The following is a 16657-nucleotide window of genomic DNA, read 5'->3' on the forward strand; positions in this document are numbered from 1 at the left end:
TGTAGAAAAAAAGCCAAAAACAAAAAATGAAAACAAGAAAATTTAAGGGAGAATTAAGATTACAAAGCTTCAACTTTTTATTAGATATTATGAGCTAAATTATTTTTTCAAGATTGTGGTGGTTTTTAATATGTAGTTTGAATATTTGTTTCTCTTTTTATTTACTATGAATGGGTATATTGTACTTATTTAAATTTGCTCTTAATGCTTTTGATTGTCTAGCCAACAACTAATTGATTCGTAAATCTAATTAAAACTCGAAAAAGAAAATTTAAAATTGGACTAAGATTAAATAGTGTATCTTTATTTCGCTTAGGTGATTTGACTCGTGATTCAAGTAGATATACGCCAATTGCCATACATAGCTAAATTGAAACTTTAGTTTAATGAAGTTGATTTAATTGATTGCATCCGAGCATTTGACTCATTGGTTGGTGCATTATGCCCTTACCTAAAGGGAAGGGTTTGAATCCCTTTTCTCTTAATTATAAAAAAAAATTATTTAATTAATTACTATAAACATATAGTAACCCAATTAAGTTAGGTATTTATACCAGTATCTCGACGGAGACTTGTAAATAGCTTTGGATTCTAAGCGAGTAAACCACCCATGAATGTAATTAACAAGAAAAGCTAGTATCAGATAAAATGTTGAATGAACCTATAATCCTACGTTTTAATATATTGCCTTTCTCAAGTAAATTTTTAATTTCTGTTAATTAATTTAGTGTTTGCTTTAATTTAGTTTTAATTAATTTTCTAAAACTTCAAGTTACTTGAATAAATTTAATTTGTCATAATTTTAATACTTAGTGAAGAATTAAGAGCACATCTTTGTGAGATATGATTTTCGACTTACTATCTATATTACTTGTTCAATACGTATACTTACATTTGCAAAATCAACAATAAAAAGCTCCTATTATAATTAATGTCCCAATAAGATAAGGTACACCAAAAGCATGAGAAACCAATCAGTTCCAAAAATAAATCCTCGAAAAAGAAAAAGCATCTAATATACAAGATAATTAGAAAAAAGAAAACAAAAACTCTAAACAAAGACCCATTACATAATTAATAAAATTTTAGAAAAAATTCAAGTATCTAAAATCTTTGAAAATGAAAAGATCTGAATAAATTATATCATGCTGGGAAAAGGTGTGGAGAAAAAATGACTAATGCCAATAAGTTAGAAAAAGCATTCTCTACTTTTCATTCCTCAAATGTGCTCTTACTGTAGTAATATTGTGAAAAGGGTTTTAAGAAATACTTTGAACTGATTTTATGTCTTCTTGTGGCTGAGAAAAATAGTGAGCTATTAATGAAAAATCATGAATCTCGCTCAATTGGTTCTGCTCCATTCCTTGAAGTAAATGCGACATCATTTAAAAATTATGGTTGTGGTCATAATCGTGGACAAGGAAGAAGTCACCATAATTATCACAATCGTGGTGGTTGCACAAATTATTATTGTGATTATAAGAACATTCACTAGAAGTAAATAAATAGCGAAAAGATACAAGAAAAAGACAAAGGTGGACAAAAATAAAATGAATATAAAAAATGTCTATTATCGATGTGGTATGAAAGATCATTGGTCACATACTTGTTACTCCAAAACATTTTGTTGAACTTTATCAAGTATCACTGAAAGATAAAGAAAAAAATATTAAAATAAATTTTGTTGAAGATGATAGCCAAGTTGATATAACATTTCAATATTGTTGATTTTTTTGCCCACCTTGAAGGATGAATTGATCATTTAATTGGTGATGGAAATCTCAATAATGAAATTTCTTAAATTGTTCGTTGATGTGTTTTAGTATAAGTCTATTATAAACTTGATATGTTTTAGTATAACTCTATTAAGAAGTTGATGTGTTTTACTATATCTATTAGGAAGACTTTTTTTATGTGTTTTAATAAAAAATTTTATATGTAATGTTCTCTTATGTTAACTTGTAAGTTTCTTACTATATATATTTTATTTTTTGAAGAAAATATGGATATTTATCTGGTTGGATACAAGATCAATGATGAAAATATATGTCTAATAGATAGTGTTACAACGCACACTATATTTAAAAACATGAAATATCTTTCCCATTGGATAATTGAAAAAGCTAATGTCAATACAATATCTAGTAGTACAAGATTAATTAAAAGCCCCAGAAGAACCAATATTTTATTACCTAGAGAAACAAAGTTTATAATAAATGATGCATTATTTTCTACTAAGTCTTAAAGAAACTTATTAAGTTTTAAAGATATTCGTCTGAATGGATATCATATTGAGATAACGAATGAAAGAATTACTGAATACTTTTATATTACATCTATTATCTTAGCTAAAAAGCGTGCATTGGAAAAATTACCCATTTTGTCCTCTAGAATGTACTACACAAATTAAAATGATTTAAACTTATACTATAATAAATCAAAAGTTTACTAATAATTTTAATATTTAGCATGATTGGTTAGGCTATTCTAAATCAATAATGATACGAAAAATTATTGAAAATTCATATGATCATCCATAAAAAAACCAAAAGCTTTTTTAATCTAATAAATTCTCATGTGTTGTATGCTCTCAAGGTAAATTAAGTATAAGACCATCACTAGCTAAAGTTGAGGTTGAATCTCTTACATTTTTGGAACATGTTCAAGGTGATATATGTGGACTCATACATCCATTATGTGAACCGTTTAAATATTTTATGGTTTTAATTGATACATCGACAAAATAGTCACATGTGTGCTTATTATCAACTCACAATTTAGCATTTGTAAGATTACTTGCACAATTAATTTGTTTGCGAGCATATTTTTTTTATTATGCAATCAAGAAAATTCGTTTTGACAATGTTGGTAAATTTACATAAGCTTTTAATGAATATTGCATGTCAATTAGAATAAATGTTGAACAATCTGTTACTCATGTTCATACAAAAAATAGTTTAGCATAATCGTTTGTTCAATACTTCAAATTGATTGCAAAGTCATTACTTATGAAATCTAAACTCCCAACTTCTAATCAGGGGCATGTCATTTTGCATGCAACAACATTTGTATACATTAGGCCAACGAGTCATTATAAATTCTCCTTTATACAATTAGTTTATGGTAAAAAACCAAAATTTTCTCATCTAAAAATTTTAGGATGTGCGGTATATATTCCAATTGCTTTACCACAACACAAAAAGATAGGTCTTCAAAAGAGGTTAGGAATATATATTGAATATGAATCCCCATTTATAATTAAATATCTAGAACCCTTAACAAGATATTTATTTACTGCAAAGTTGCTGATTGCCATTTTGATGAAATAATTTTTTCAACATTAAAAGGAGAAATAAGCAACTGAAAAAGAAAATATCTTGGAATGTATTATCATTATTTAGTTTTGGTCTGTGCACGAATCAATATAAACAAGAAGTTCAAAAGATAATTTATTTACAAATATAGTAAATCAGTTGTTAGGCGCATTTACTGACCTAAAGAGAGTAACTAAATCTCATATACCAGCAGCAAATACTCCAATCAGAATTAATGTAGAACAATCTGGTATTGGTAATGAGTTTAGGACATGTTAGAAGCCTAGGAGACAAATCGATTCCAATGATAAAAATTCTCAAAAAACAATAGACTAAATATTTAAGATAGTCAAGAAAAAGAAATAAAACCTCTGAAAGAGACCCCTGACATATTTTCAAAAGAAATTCAGGTACTTGAAATTAGTGAAGATGAAAAGATCTCAATAAATTATATCATGACGGGAAAAAGATGGAATAAGAATGAAATAAATGTCGACAATATTTTTTTTATATAATGTAACACTAAATATTATGAAAAAAATGAGAATCTTAAACTTACATCTATTGAAGAATATAGATAGAGAAATGATTTATCAATATGGCAAGACGCAATCAAAGTGGAATTGAATTCACTTGCAAAACGTGAAATTTTTTAACTTATAGTCTATACATCAAATAGTGTAAAACCAGTGAGATATAAATGGTATTTGTGTAAAAACAAAATGAGAAAAATAAGATTATTAGATATAAAGTACAACTTGCTGTACAAGGTTTTATCCAAAAACTTGATATTGATTATGAAAAGATATATTCTCCTGTGGTGGATATAATTATATTTCGATATTTAATTAATCTGGCAATACATTTAAAACTTTAAATGTGTCTTATGGATATAATTATAGCCCATTTATATGGCTCACTTGATAATAATAATAATAATAATAATAATAATAATAATAATAATAATAATATATCCCTAAAAGATTTAAGTTGCCTAAAGTACAAAATTTAAATTCCTAAAAAATTTATTCGATCAAATTAAATAAATCTTTATATGAATTAAAACAATCCGGACGCATGTAGTATAATCACCTTAGTAAATGTTTAATGAAAGAAAGCTATAAAAATGATTCCATATATCCATGTGTTTTTATAAAAAAATTCAGACATGAATTTGTGATAATTGTTGTTTATGTCTATAACCTAAACAATATTGAAACTCTTGAAGAGTTATCAAAAGCCATGGATTACTTAAAAAAAGAATTTGAGATGAAAGATTTTAGAAAAATAAAGTTTTATTTGGGTCTTCAGATTGAACACTTGACAAATAAAATTTTTATCCATCAATCTAATTATATAGGAAAAGTGCTAAAACGATCTTATATGGATAAAGTACGTCCATTGAGTTCACTAATGATTGTAAAATCACTAGATATGAAAAAGACCGTTTCTGACCTCGTGAGGACAATGAAGAACTTCTTAGTCCTGAAATATCATATCTTAGTGTAATTAGAGCACAATGTATCTTGCTAGCAATATATGACCTGATATATCATTTACTGTGAATTTATTAGCAAGATATAATTTTTCTTCAACTTAAAGACATCAGAATGGAATTCAATATATCTTTCGATATCTCCAAGGAACAATAGATATGGGCTTATATTATTCAAATGTATTAAAATCATATTTAATTGGTTATGCAGATGTAGAATATTTATCTAATCCATACAAATCTCGATTCTAAACATGTTACTTATTCACATATGGAGGTAAGACTATTTCATGGTATTCTATAAAACACACTATATTTGCTACTTCTTCTAACAATGTAAAAATTTTAACAAATCATAAAGCAAGTTGTGAACGTGTCTGGTTAAAATTTATAACTTAACAAATTTGATAAATGTGTGGCTTATCAACCAAGAAGGAAATTCTAACAACGTTATATAATGATAATATTACTTGCATAGCACAGTTAAAGGAATTATATATTAAAGACGATAGAACAAAACATATTTCGCCAAAATTCTTCTTCACTCCTGATCTCCAAGAAAAATGTGATATTAGTATTCAACAAATTTGTTCAAGTGACAATCTGGCAGATTTATTTGCTAAAGCCATTCTTATTGCAATATTTAAAATGTTGGTACAAAGATTAGAATGTGCCGTTTTAAAGATCTTAAATAATGCAATCATTAAAAGAGTAAAGTATGCAATGTTCTTTTCTCCTTAATTAAGGTTTTTCCCACTGAGTCTTTCTTGATAAGGGTTTTTGATGAAGCAGTATTTCAAAAGCATATTCTTGAAAAGAATTATGTACTATTTTTCCTTCATTTGAATTTTATTCCCATGAGGTTTTGTCATTGTAAAGTTTTAACCATATGTATTTTTAATACAATGGATATTCAAGGGGGAGTGTTATGAATATTTTTATGAATATCTATTTATGTTATTTATATCTAGATTTGGATGTAAATTAAATTGGATTAACATTAGAATTTAATCTATCCATCTAATCTATTAGTACTATTTTCATGTTGTAAATTTCATTTAAATAAAGGGTTATTGGTCTATAAATACGTCTCTCACTTCATTTATAAAGACACACTTCAATAAGATTTCTTTCTCCGTCTAAATTTTTTTTATAGTTATTTTTTTAAAAATTATTCTTTTAAGTTATTTTAATTTATTCTTTTAAATTATATTTCATAATATGATAATATTAAAAAGAAAGGGTAAAGGAGAAGCCGTCACTAGCCTAATGCGATCCACATTTCTTGGGACCAATCCAAATGCCCTAGTGGAGGTCCATTTCAAAAAACCAAGCCTTATAACAACGTTGAAGGCCAATTAAAAATGTGTTCTTTTCATCATTTGTAAAATATATTCGCAAATATGTATATCTGTATGTTTAATGTTAATTAATTAGGATTACTGGTTCTAACATGCATGAACAACTAATAATACTAAATATATTTATTCTAAAGTTCCTCAAAAATAGAAATGTTTTAGGGATTTTGCTAGGATCTTTTTTCAAAAAATCTCTTAAGGTACTGAATAATTTGGTGAGTTCCACCAAATATTTTTGAGAGTCTTCCAAAAAATAATACATATTAAAACATATATTCCAACTTGAGAATTAAATTCAGTAATCATAAAAAATTACCATAAATGTATATAAAGATAAAAACAAAACAAAGAAAGTAAAAATTAAAAAAATGAAATGGAAAATAGAAATGAAAAATAAAATTTTAGCATATGATTAAATAAAAACAAAAGAACAAATTACTTATATATTCCATAATTTAAAAATTGCATTATGATTTTTTGCATCACAAGCATTTAAAGAGTGAAAATAAATGAGAATCTTATTGATGATAAAATTTTTCAAGAAAATTACAATAATAAATTTCTTCAAAAATCTTAGGTTCTCGAATCCTAAATTTCTCTGCTTTGTAAATGAAAATCTACATTTTCTAATGAGCCTAACTCAAATTTAAATTTTTTATTAAAAATAAAAACTCAATTAAGTGACTAATCATATTTAAATAAATAAATTGATAACAACTCTTCACAATTACCAAGATAGAAAATGTGCCCTACTTTAATTAACCAAGAAAACGGTTAATTCTTAATCTCGATTTTAATCAATAGCTTATGAAAAATAGTGATATTAAAATAAAATAATATTTTATTTTAATCAAATTCTTGTTTTATATTACTACCTGGAAAATAATGTAAAACAAGAAAGAAAAAAAATCATAATACCTAAAAAAACCTCCTAAATTATTTAAAAATTTTTAAATAAGTCATTATTCTTTTATAACATTTAATCAAATCCTTAAATTTTTTTTCACCCAAATAAATTTGTATAACTAATGATTGATTTACTGTTATTAGTCAAAATGTTCAAAATGTCAATTTTCATTCTATTACATGTGACATTAACATATTATTCTGACTTGTTATAATAAATGATAACATGACATAGTATATTTCACCATTTACATCACTATTATGTGGATATAAAATAACAAGCGATATTTTCATTAATGAAAATTAATCAATTTTTAGTTATAATAATTTATTTGATCAAATATAAAAAATTAATTAAATGTAATAAAATAATAAAAAAATTTTAAATTTTTTTAAATAATTCAAAAATATTTTCAAATATTATTCAAAGTTTCAGTCCATGTAATATCAGAAGATGACAGAATTAGGCTTGTATTTTTTTGTCCCTAGATTTGTTGCGACAAACACAGCCTTATTCGGCGAATAATGCCTTCAAGTATTCTTGTTTTTAGGTAGGTCTAAATACTAAAGATGAAACCTTCTATATTATTTCATTTTATGATAAAAAAAACTATTATCCCTTGATTGACATCACATAAATCTTTAATTTTAAGATAAAATTAATAATCAATCAATATCAATTGATATTTCTATTTATGTAAATGACAATTGAAGTGATCACATATAACAGTTGATTGTAGAACGAGTGAACATTTTATTTAATATTTCTCGTGTTTATTGTTTTAAACGAACTTGTTTCTTTTAGAAAATTTCAAAGTAGCATGCTTTAATATCTTATTTTCTTCTTCTAGTGATATGATGTCCTTTTACTTGTGTTTCATATGCTCCCATTACGTTAGGCCCTAGTTTTGTATTTTCTTTGGGGTAATTAGTGCCCCTAACCCTATGTTTAGGAAAGAAAATAGAAACAAAAGGAGAGGGTAGGTTTTAAGTTTTAAAGAGGAAATGATAGTTTTGATTAATGAAAAAAGAAGAGGAAAAAAAGGTAATATAGAGATTATCACGTATCTTTCGCTTGGTTAATCACTGAAATTTAAAAAATATATAAGTAGTAATTAATCTATAATATATAAAAAATATCTATATGTTGAAAAAACTTGTTAATTAACCAAAACGGTCATATTTGTTTTGAGATTTATAAATTGTTATTTTATATATTTTTTATTATTAACATTAATAAGATTTGTCAAATTTGTAATACATAAAAATTCTAATTGCATTAAAAGAATTTCATTAAAAACATTTTTCATAGCAAATATTAATAAATTTATTTGAGTTGTGAATAATAATTCTAAATATATTGGATGCTTCTCATTAAAAAGATTTTTTTTCCAATTTTAATAGTATTAAATAATATATAGTTTAATATTGCAAAAGTTCAATTATATATAATTGAAATATGAGTTGTCTTTTATATATAATTATCTTTCAATTATAATTATATTATATTTATAAACAATTAATTTTATACTTTAGAAGTATTTTTATTTTATAAAAAAATGCTATTTTAAAATAAATATAAAAATAAGTATTCTTGTGTAATGCGTGTGACTATATATATTAATTTTTATCAAATATACTTTTAAAGATAATAGTATTTGTTGTCGCTTGCGTTTGCAAGTGAATACTTATTTTTTATTTATTTCTAAATAATAATATATATTTTTAAATGTAAAGTTCAAAATATATATTATTAAAATGATATTAATTTATAAATTATTCAATATTATTGTTTTAATGGAAGTTATTGAATGCAATTAGAATTCTTATTTACAAATTGTTAAATTTTATTAATGTTTAAGATAAAATTATTTAAATAAAAGTCGTTCAATACAATTGAAATTCTTATTTACAACTTAAAATGATAATTTAGAAATATAAATAATAAACCGTCATCAAAACTTGGCGTGAATTAATAATTATTGTTAAAAATTGATTAACTTAAAAGGAGAATGAAAACCATGTTATGCATTTATTTTTGAGGTTAGCATAGCAACCTAGTTTGATGAGTTGCGTGGTCAAATTGACAAGGGAAAAGAAAAAAGGAAAAATGAAGTGACCCAATGCACAATCAAAACATGAAACAAATTAAGGCTAATTAGCAATAATTAATGGAATATTAGCAACAACTTGGTGATTGTGGAAAATGTGGTTCAGAGCTAGCTTGACAAAGTTGGAAAATATTATCTCTATCTCAAGCATTAACTCTATTTTATATGGTTTAATGTATAATGTGTTGGTAGTTTGATTAACTGTTATTAGTCAAAACATCACTTTTATTTTATATCAAGTGGTGTTGATATAATACATTCACATGTTATAAATGGATGATAATGTGTTATATTGATATGATATGATACCATGATTATGTGACATCTTTCGCCTTCCACATTAATGTTATGTTAATATTAGGTAAGTATAAAATGACAAGTAGCATTTTAATTAATGATAATTAGTCAATCTTTAGTTATAAAGACTTATTTAATTCAAAATAAAAATATATAAACTTAATTGAATATAATAAAAAAATAAAAATTTATTTAAATTTTCTTAAATAATTTAAAAACTTTTTTAAGTATTATGTCTTCAATCTTTTGGTATCTTTACTTCAATTTCTCAATTCCAATGTTTTTCTCTCTTTATTTGTTCTTTTTAAGACTTTAAAACTTAGTATTTTTCTCTCTTTATGAGACTTTAACCGTATATGTTTCTTGGATATACATATCCATTAACAATTATAAAGAGTTAATGAATTTTCAAGTTCAATAAATTATATTCATAAATGCAAAATGGCTAAACAAGTGATATTTTGAACTTAAAATTAAGTGGGAACGAAATGATGGATTAAAATGTCTTTAAATGCAATAATAATAATAATAATAATAGTATTACTATTTTGCAATGTAAAAAGTGAAAATAGGGACGCACAAATTTAAAGGGAATTGAATCGAAGTGAGTTCGGTTATTTCGGTATTCGATTATTTTGATTAATTAAGTTCAATTAAAACGGTTAAATCGGTTTGATTTTTGATTTAGAATTTTCCTAATCAAACTAATTGAAGTAAATAATACTTGTATTACGAGGGGGCAATTTGGGGGTTTTCTTAACTTAGATAATTAAAGTACAAGATCAAAGTACATAATATTAACTCCATATTTTCTATTAGCAATGCTTTAATTAAAGGAAACAATTATATTGAGGGCGGATGCTATGTTTATACATTTACTTGATGAAGATAAGTGAGCTTTGAGTTCAAAAAACAAAATAAAATTCTTCATTCTTCCTTCTTTATTATTCAATTAAAAAATAAAATTAAAAAAATCTCAATTATTAAAAAAAAAAAGAAAATCTCAACGTGGAATCTACGCATACCAAACTAATCATTTGCATAACCCTAGGCAAAGGGGTACAAACACATTGGAGGCTTCTTGAGTGTCGAGGCCCGCAGTGTGAGGCATACCAATCGGAGGCAGTGCTTGCATATGCACATGGGCCTTTTGTTGATTATTAAAAGAAGCTCAAAGCCCTGACCCACTGATTTTTTCAATAGTTGGGCTGAAAGGCTCAGCATTGTGATATATTTGTGTTGCCCGCCGGTGCCAGCGCCAGGCAATGCTTTGCATGGACACGCTGTGCCTGATGTCTCTTCCACTAATCCAAACTCTCAAGTGAATGGCTGTCCTTGCTACACACCATCTCTGTCCATTCACCACACCGACTCACCAACTAGAATCTCTTTTAACTGTCTTCCATACCCTCTTTCCCTCTCTCCCTTCTCCCCACAATGGCAACTCTTCATTCCCTGGCGTTTGCCTCTGCTGTCTCTCACACCTTGCTCAACCAACCCCGTTCTCTTTCAGGTACCTACTATCCACCTGTTTCCCAAATGCAATGAATGATAACTTGGCATATGGGAATGCTTTAATTTGATTTGTGGTTGCATGAGCGTTGTTTCCTTTAAACTTTTATCTTTCAATTACAAATTTCATACATTCTTTGAGTTCAACTATTATGTTTGCCAGTCAATTTGATTTACTGATTTATCTGTTATATATGTTTATGGATAAGTTTGGTTAAATGCTGGTCTTAAAATCCAAGTTTCTCTAATTTTTCATCTTAGGCCTCAACTTATTATTTTGTCACAATAAAATGCAACATTTTTGCTTTTATTTATTTTAAGAAAATTTGATGATAAAATTTAGTAAATTAGGATTAATAGGATTAAGAGATTCAAATCCATATCTGTTAAAAATTATCTTTATGTAGTAATGGGTAATCCTATTTATTGTATATATTTTGTCAACTTTTATTTTCAATTTTCCTTCTATAAATATATATATTTTTTAATTTCAAAAGGTTCTATTATACCTGAAATGAAATATTTGAGGAATGCTAGATCCTAAAATGAGGGTTTAACGTTTACAACTGGCAACGTACTTTTTCAAGCCAATAGAACAGAAGCCTGGAGAGATGGACGATTCATTGTGAAAATGACAAGAAGTAGGCCAATTCCAAATTGACTCTGTGCTTGCTCATGTTGAGAAAAAGAAAGTAGTTGGCAAGGGATGAATATTTAGATTTAACAATATACGATTTTAATTGTCTATTTCCTTGAAGGGTATAGAATGCGAGATTCTTAAACATGCTTAGTAGCTTGCTGGTAAGAAGTGGTAGAAGCTCTATTTCCATGCAGTTTGATGTATTAAACGTAACTCGTGTAATGCCTTTTAATATTATGCAGTAATACCATCTTGGATTGTTCACCGGAGTGCGAATTCGCTCTTCAATGGGCAATCTTTACAGTTGGCCCATTCACGGCTGTCTCCAACAAGATGGAACTCTCGGAAATGTGGACCAATAACAATGATGGTCAAACCAACAATTCAGTTCATTCAAGGAACTGATGAGCAGACAATACCGGATGTGAGGTTAACCAAGTCAAGAGATGGTACTAATGGCGTTGCTGTATTCAGATTTGAGCAACCGTCTGTTTTTGACTCATCGGGTGAAGTTGGTGACATCACTGGTTTTTACATGATTGATGAGGAAGGGGTTCTTCAGTCTGTTGATGTGAATGCCAAGTTTGTTAATGGGAAGCCTGCAGGAATTGAAGCAAAGTATATAATGCGTTCTCCCCGAGAGTGGGACAGGTTCATGAGATTCATGGAGCGGTATTCTAATGAAAATGGTTTGCAGTTCATCAAAAAATGAGGCAATGTATATTCTTCTCTTGTCGTACTCTTCACTTCCCTGAGTCTCCTCGTTGGTGTTGTGTAAGTTTTGTCAAGTGCAACTTGAAGCCTGGGTTAAATCCCATGTAGGTTTTATGCAGATGCCTTAATGGGTTAGATCCCAGCAGGTTTCATGAAAATAACTTTATCACTTCCTTTTAGCCAAAAAAGTTTTGTGGTCTGTTCTATGCTCATTTTGTACACTTCATTTGCATGCTTGTCAAGATGACTGCTGGTAATTCTTCATTTGATAACTAACTAGGATTATGTTATCAGAGCTGGATATCTCAGAAGAGATGTTTTGCGGGTCAGTTACATAATGTGCTGTTGTTAGATGAACTGCAGATCACCAAGGAGCTCAATCAGGCATTCTTAACAATTTCTCTTCCTCCTTCACATTGATTGACAGATTTAGTTGTTCTACATGAACGTGGAAATAACAGCCAGAAATGCACTGCGTGGATGTTCTAAGTAACAATGTTGTTACTTAATAGTTCTTGATAGATGACTGTTCACAGGAAACTAAAATGATATGGAACATGTTTAGTAAGAGCTCGAAAGTCCAATTGTTTGTTATAAAATGGAAGTTATTGTTATCACTTCACTCTTCATTTTGATGATGAAGAGGCTTTTGCCAATATTTTTTTTCCAATTTTCTACGCACATAAACATGGAATACTCTCAACTCAAGTATTGATAAAACATCAATTCTTTCAAGCTATCCCAATAAGAAATTAAAATAAGAACTAGTAAAACTAGCTGCTGAGCTGCTGCTACTTCCAAGTGACTGAAATGGGACTTCGAACCCTATAGAAGTTATTGTGAGCATTCACCCATGTCAACTGCCCTTCTGCAAAGCTTATCTTCTTTGTTTCTGTTTTCTTCCTTGATTTTACCCATATTCTGTAACTCAAACTTTGATTGATATGCTTGAATATTAACCTTTGAGGTTTGACTCTCACCTTGACTCCCACAGGAGCCTTCACTTCCACTGAGTAGATGGAATTAGGACTTCCCACATTTGTAAGTCGCCTTGTGATCATCTTCTTCTTCATTCCCTGCTTGAAAGCTACAGTAATGGATGGGTAATTGAGGCTGAAACCCCTGTTCATACGTAAAATCTCACTGCAACTCACGTTCTTGTGTGTGATTGTAAAAATTTCTGATCTTGTGTATCCAAGTGTGCAAAGATGAATGACATATTCATTTGGTCTGATATCATATATCAATCCTGGATCGATGGCCCTATCAGGGTTCACATGTCCAGCTCCAATAGCAAAAACATCAGCCGGTTTGTTTCCATCCGTTATTGGTTCTCCCCTATGGTCATTTGCATCGGCAGATGTCATTAATGCAGACTTGATAGCTGCTGGGGTCCATGTTGGGTGTGCTGAGTGAATCAGAGCTGCAATTCCACTGACATGAGGACATGCCATGGAAGTCCCGGACATGACTGTGAAATTAACTCTTCTAGCATCTTCTGGAAGACCAGTGGGACCTAAATTCTGAGGCCAGGCAGCAATGATGTTAACGCCTGGAGCAATCACATCTGGTTTGAGGATTGAAGAATCATATAAATTGGGCCCTCTGGCTGAAAACTGTGCTACGGTTGGTGCTCTTGACCTTCCAATGACAGTTCCACCAAAAATGATTCGAGCTCTAGGACGACTGGTAGTGTTTATGTAAGCCTTTAGACGTATTGCCTCTGCATAACCAATCTCGGTTGCTGGCAAGACATGGGCATCGACCGAGTCTTCCTCGAGGTTTATCTCTGTATTTGCTAATATCATGGCAGCACCACCGGCTTCTTTGACCGCTATACCTTTTTCTGCCCTTCCATTTACACCTCTGTCACAAACAACCATTTTGCCCCCTACTTTGGCCCTTGGGAGTGACCCCCTGAAACAAAATTCACTTCCGCTGTCCCCACCGGTGAGGTAGACAACTTCAAGTTCCTTGTCGGCACTCCGTAACCTGTTCCCTGGGTATACAGATTCTCCATAAATGAATTCTCCATTGCCCATCCGAACTATGGCTGGAAACTTTCGGTCGAGTGTGCTAGCACCAATGGTAGCAATCCAGGGAGCTATATTGGCTACTGAGCTTTGCATTGGGCCATTGTTTCCAGCAGCACAGACTACTGATATTCCATGTTCTACTGCTCGAAAACTGCCAATGGCTATGCTATCATCAAAAAGTGGCAATGGGAAGCCACCTAGTGAGAGTGAAAGCACATCAACTCCATCCGCAATTGCAACATCCATCGCAGCTAGGATATCAGAGCTATAACAGCCATTAAACCAGCAAACTTTGTAGACAGCAATGTGGGCTCCAGGGGCCATTCCACGGGCCTCACCAGCACCATTACCAAGCACGCTTGCCATTGGAACAGAAACTCCTCCAGCTGTGGATGATGTATGAGTTCCATGTCCAGAGGAGTCCCTGGGTGATATATACTCCTGAATCATGTTTGCTGAACGCGACACGGAGGACACATGATGACCTTTTATAAAGAACCTAGCACCGATTAGTTTACGGTTACAATTCAAGGCATTGAAACTTTGCCCTTCTTGGCAAATCCCTCTCCATTTCTTGGGAACAGGCGGCATTCCTTGATCATTGAAACTAGGACTCTCTGGCCAAACTCCGGTGTCAAGCACTCCAATAATTGTTCCACGACCAAGCCCAGACTTAAACCAAGCACCATCTCTAGTCGTACTAAGCCCCAAGAACTTGTACGAATAAGTAGTGTGAATCTGGAGCAGCCGGTCAGGTCTAATTGCAACAACATCAGGCAAACTTCGCAACAACTCTAGCTCAGTTTCACTTAGCTGAGCTGCAAAACCATCCATGGCAGAACCATAAGAGTAGAGAAGACGAGAAGAAGGGTCTTCCTCGGAGGAAAGAGTTTGTTCAAGAAATGAGAGATGCCACTGAAGCTTAGTAGGAAACAGTGAGCCGGTTACACCTTGCGGATGCAACTGAACTATGTAAGTCTGAAGAGTGTTTGCACGGATAGAAACCCAGTAGAGAAAAAGGGTTGACCACAAAAGCTGCATTTTAGCTTCCATGGAGAAGTTGAGACGATGCTACTTGGAATTCGATGAAGGAACTTGCAGAGGAGGCGGGGGGTATTTGAAGGAGCAGAAGAGAGTTCAAACCTGGTTTGGGAGACATGTTTGAGCTCTGGGTGAGAATATGAAACTCGTGAAGTACAAGAGCTCTTCATCACGGGGATCCTTTGTTGTGCCAGGAAGAGAGGGCTCTGCTGGGTTTTTGGAGGGAGCTGAAGCACCAGCTCTCGGCCTCACGAGATGTTATGCTTCGTTTTAATTCTAAAACGAAATATAAGAGCTCTTCATTTAGTTTACGTATACAGCCGTTAGATTCTAAAACTATGAACCATTTCAACATGCTTGTTGCTTCAACATCATTCCATCAGTATGTGAGCCTTCTTGAAAGGGGAAAATATAAAGAAACAGAGTGAGAAAGTTCAAGTAAAACGTAGCTAAAGGCCTTAAATGCTAGCAGACGCCTTCAATTGCACCCTGTCTTTTGCCCAGGATTTATATTCCTTTGTCTTTATTGCTTTGTTTTATTTGGGTGGTTAATTCCTTTATTTAAAATTCTAATGTCCTAATAAGATATGATACCTTCAAACTGAATACCAGCTAAATACATAAGCCCCGGTTATTGACCCCGGAGAAGAAACTTGGGTGTGAATTCATCAGTTGAAGCAACGGGGAGGTTCAGCAGTGTGCTGTGCTGTCAGCTTGGACATTGACAGTTAAATCACAGCTTAAACCCACATATTTTCCAATATTTATTTTTAGGCTTTGTTCTTTATAATTCTTTCGGTGGGAAGCCCAAGTGAACCTTCAAGGCTGCAAGCAAGCAAACTCCTATTTAATGAAGAAAAGAAAAAAGACAAAAGACCTCGAGCAAGTCTATAACTTGGGGAAGATGTGGGGCGTAAGGCCCATGTGTGGATTTGCTGGCTCCAATTATTTCTTCATCTAAACCAGATGCATTTTCCATCTGTGTTCTTCCGGGTTAATGTAATTCAGTTACTCAAAACAAGATGTCCCACACAGTAGAATGCCAAGCTCAAAAATAGCGACAGTATACGATGAACAATCTCCATGAAAACATGGAAAGTTTATCCTGATCAACTTGATGTACTTCAACAGATTAAAGGTTAACAAATATAATCATCTTGTTAAAATTGACTCATATAGCCAATGCCCAGTTTTATAACTTTGCAGCAAAAGGAATTCAATAAAATGGTTGAG

The 16657-nt window shown here is 30.6% G+C and overlaps 2 protein-coding genes across 4 annotated transcripts; one reads left to right on the forward strand and one right to left on the reverse strand.

Annotated features, from left to right (window-relative positions):
- The first annotated feature begins 10747 nt into the window (after window positions 1-10747).
- On the forward strand, window positions 10748-12956 carry PSB28 (photosystem II reaction center PSB28 protein). 3 transcript variants are annotated; one of them, XM_021425675.2, is made up of 3 exons: window positions 10748-10994; window positions 11876-12346; window positions 12775-12956. In XM_021425675.2, exons 1-2 carry the CDS (start codon window positions 10919-10921, stop codon window positions 12343-12345), a joined length of 546 nt encoding a protein of 181 aa, XP_021281350.1. In that variant the 5' UTR covers window positions 10748-10918; the 3' UTR covers window position 12346; window positions 12775-12956. The 3 variants fall into 3 exon arrangements, with proteins under 3 accessions (XP_021281350.1, XP_021281349.1, XP_021281348.1); XM_021425674.2 differs by having other exon boundaries at window positions 12642-12903; XM_021425673.2 differs by lacking the exon at window positions 12775-12956 and having other exon boundaries at window positions 11876-12559.
- A 180-nt stretch (window positions 12957-13136) lies between these two features.
- On the reverse strand, window positions 13137-16037 carry SDD1 (Subtilase family protein). The gene has a single exon (XM_021425672.2). It carries the CDS (start codon window positions 15434-15436, stop codon window positions 13139-13141), a length of 2298 nt encoding a protein of 765 aa, XP_021281347.1. The 5' UTR covers window positions 15437-16037; the 3' UTR covers window positions 13137-13138.
- Between the last annotated feature and the right edge of the window lie 620 nt (window positions 16038-16657).

The sequence above is a fragment of the Theobroma umbraticum genome, unplaced genomic scaffold (assembly GCF_002168275.2).
Source record: "Theobroma umbraticum cultivar Fairchild unplaced genomic scaffold, ASM216827v3 scaffold_4.1, whole genome shotgun sequence".
In the NCBI taxonomy this organism is placed as follows: domain Eukaryota; kingdom Viridiplantae; phylum Streptophyta; class Magnoliopsida; order Malvales; family Malvaceae; genus Theobroma; species Theobroma umbraticum.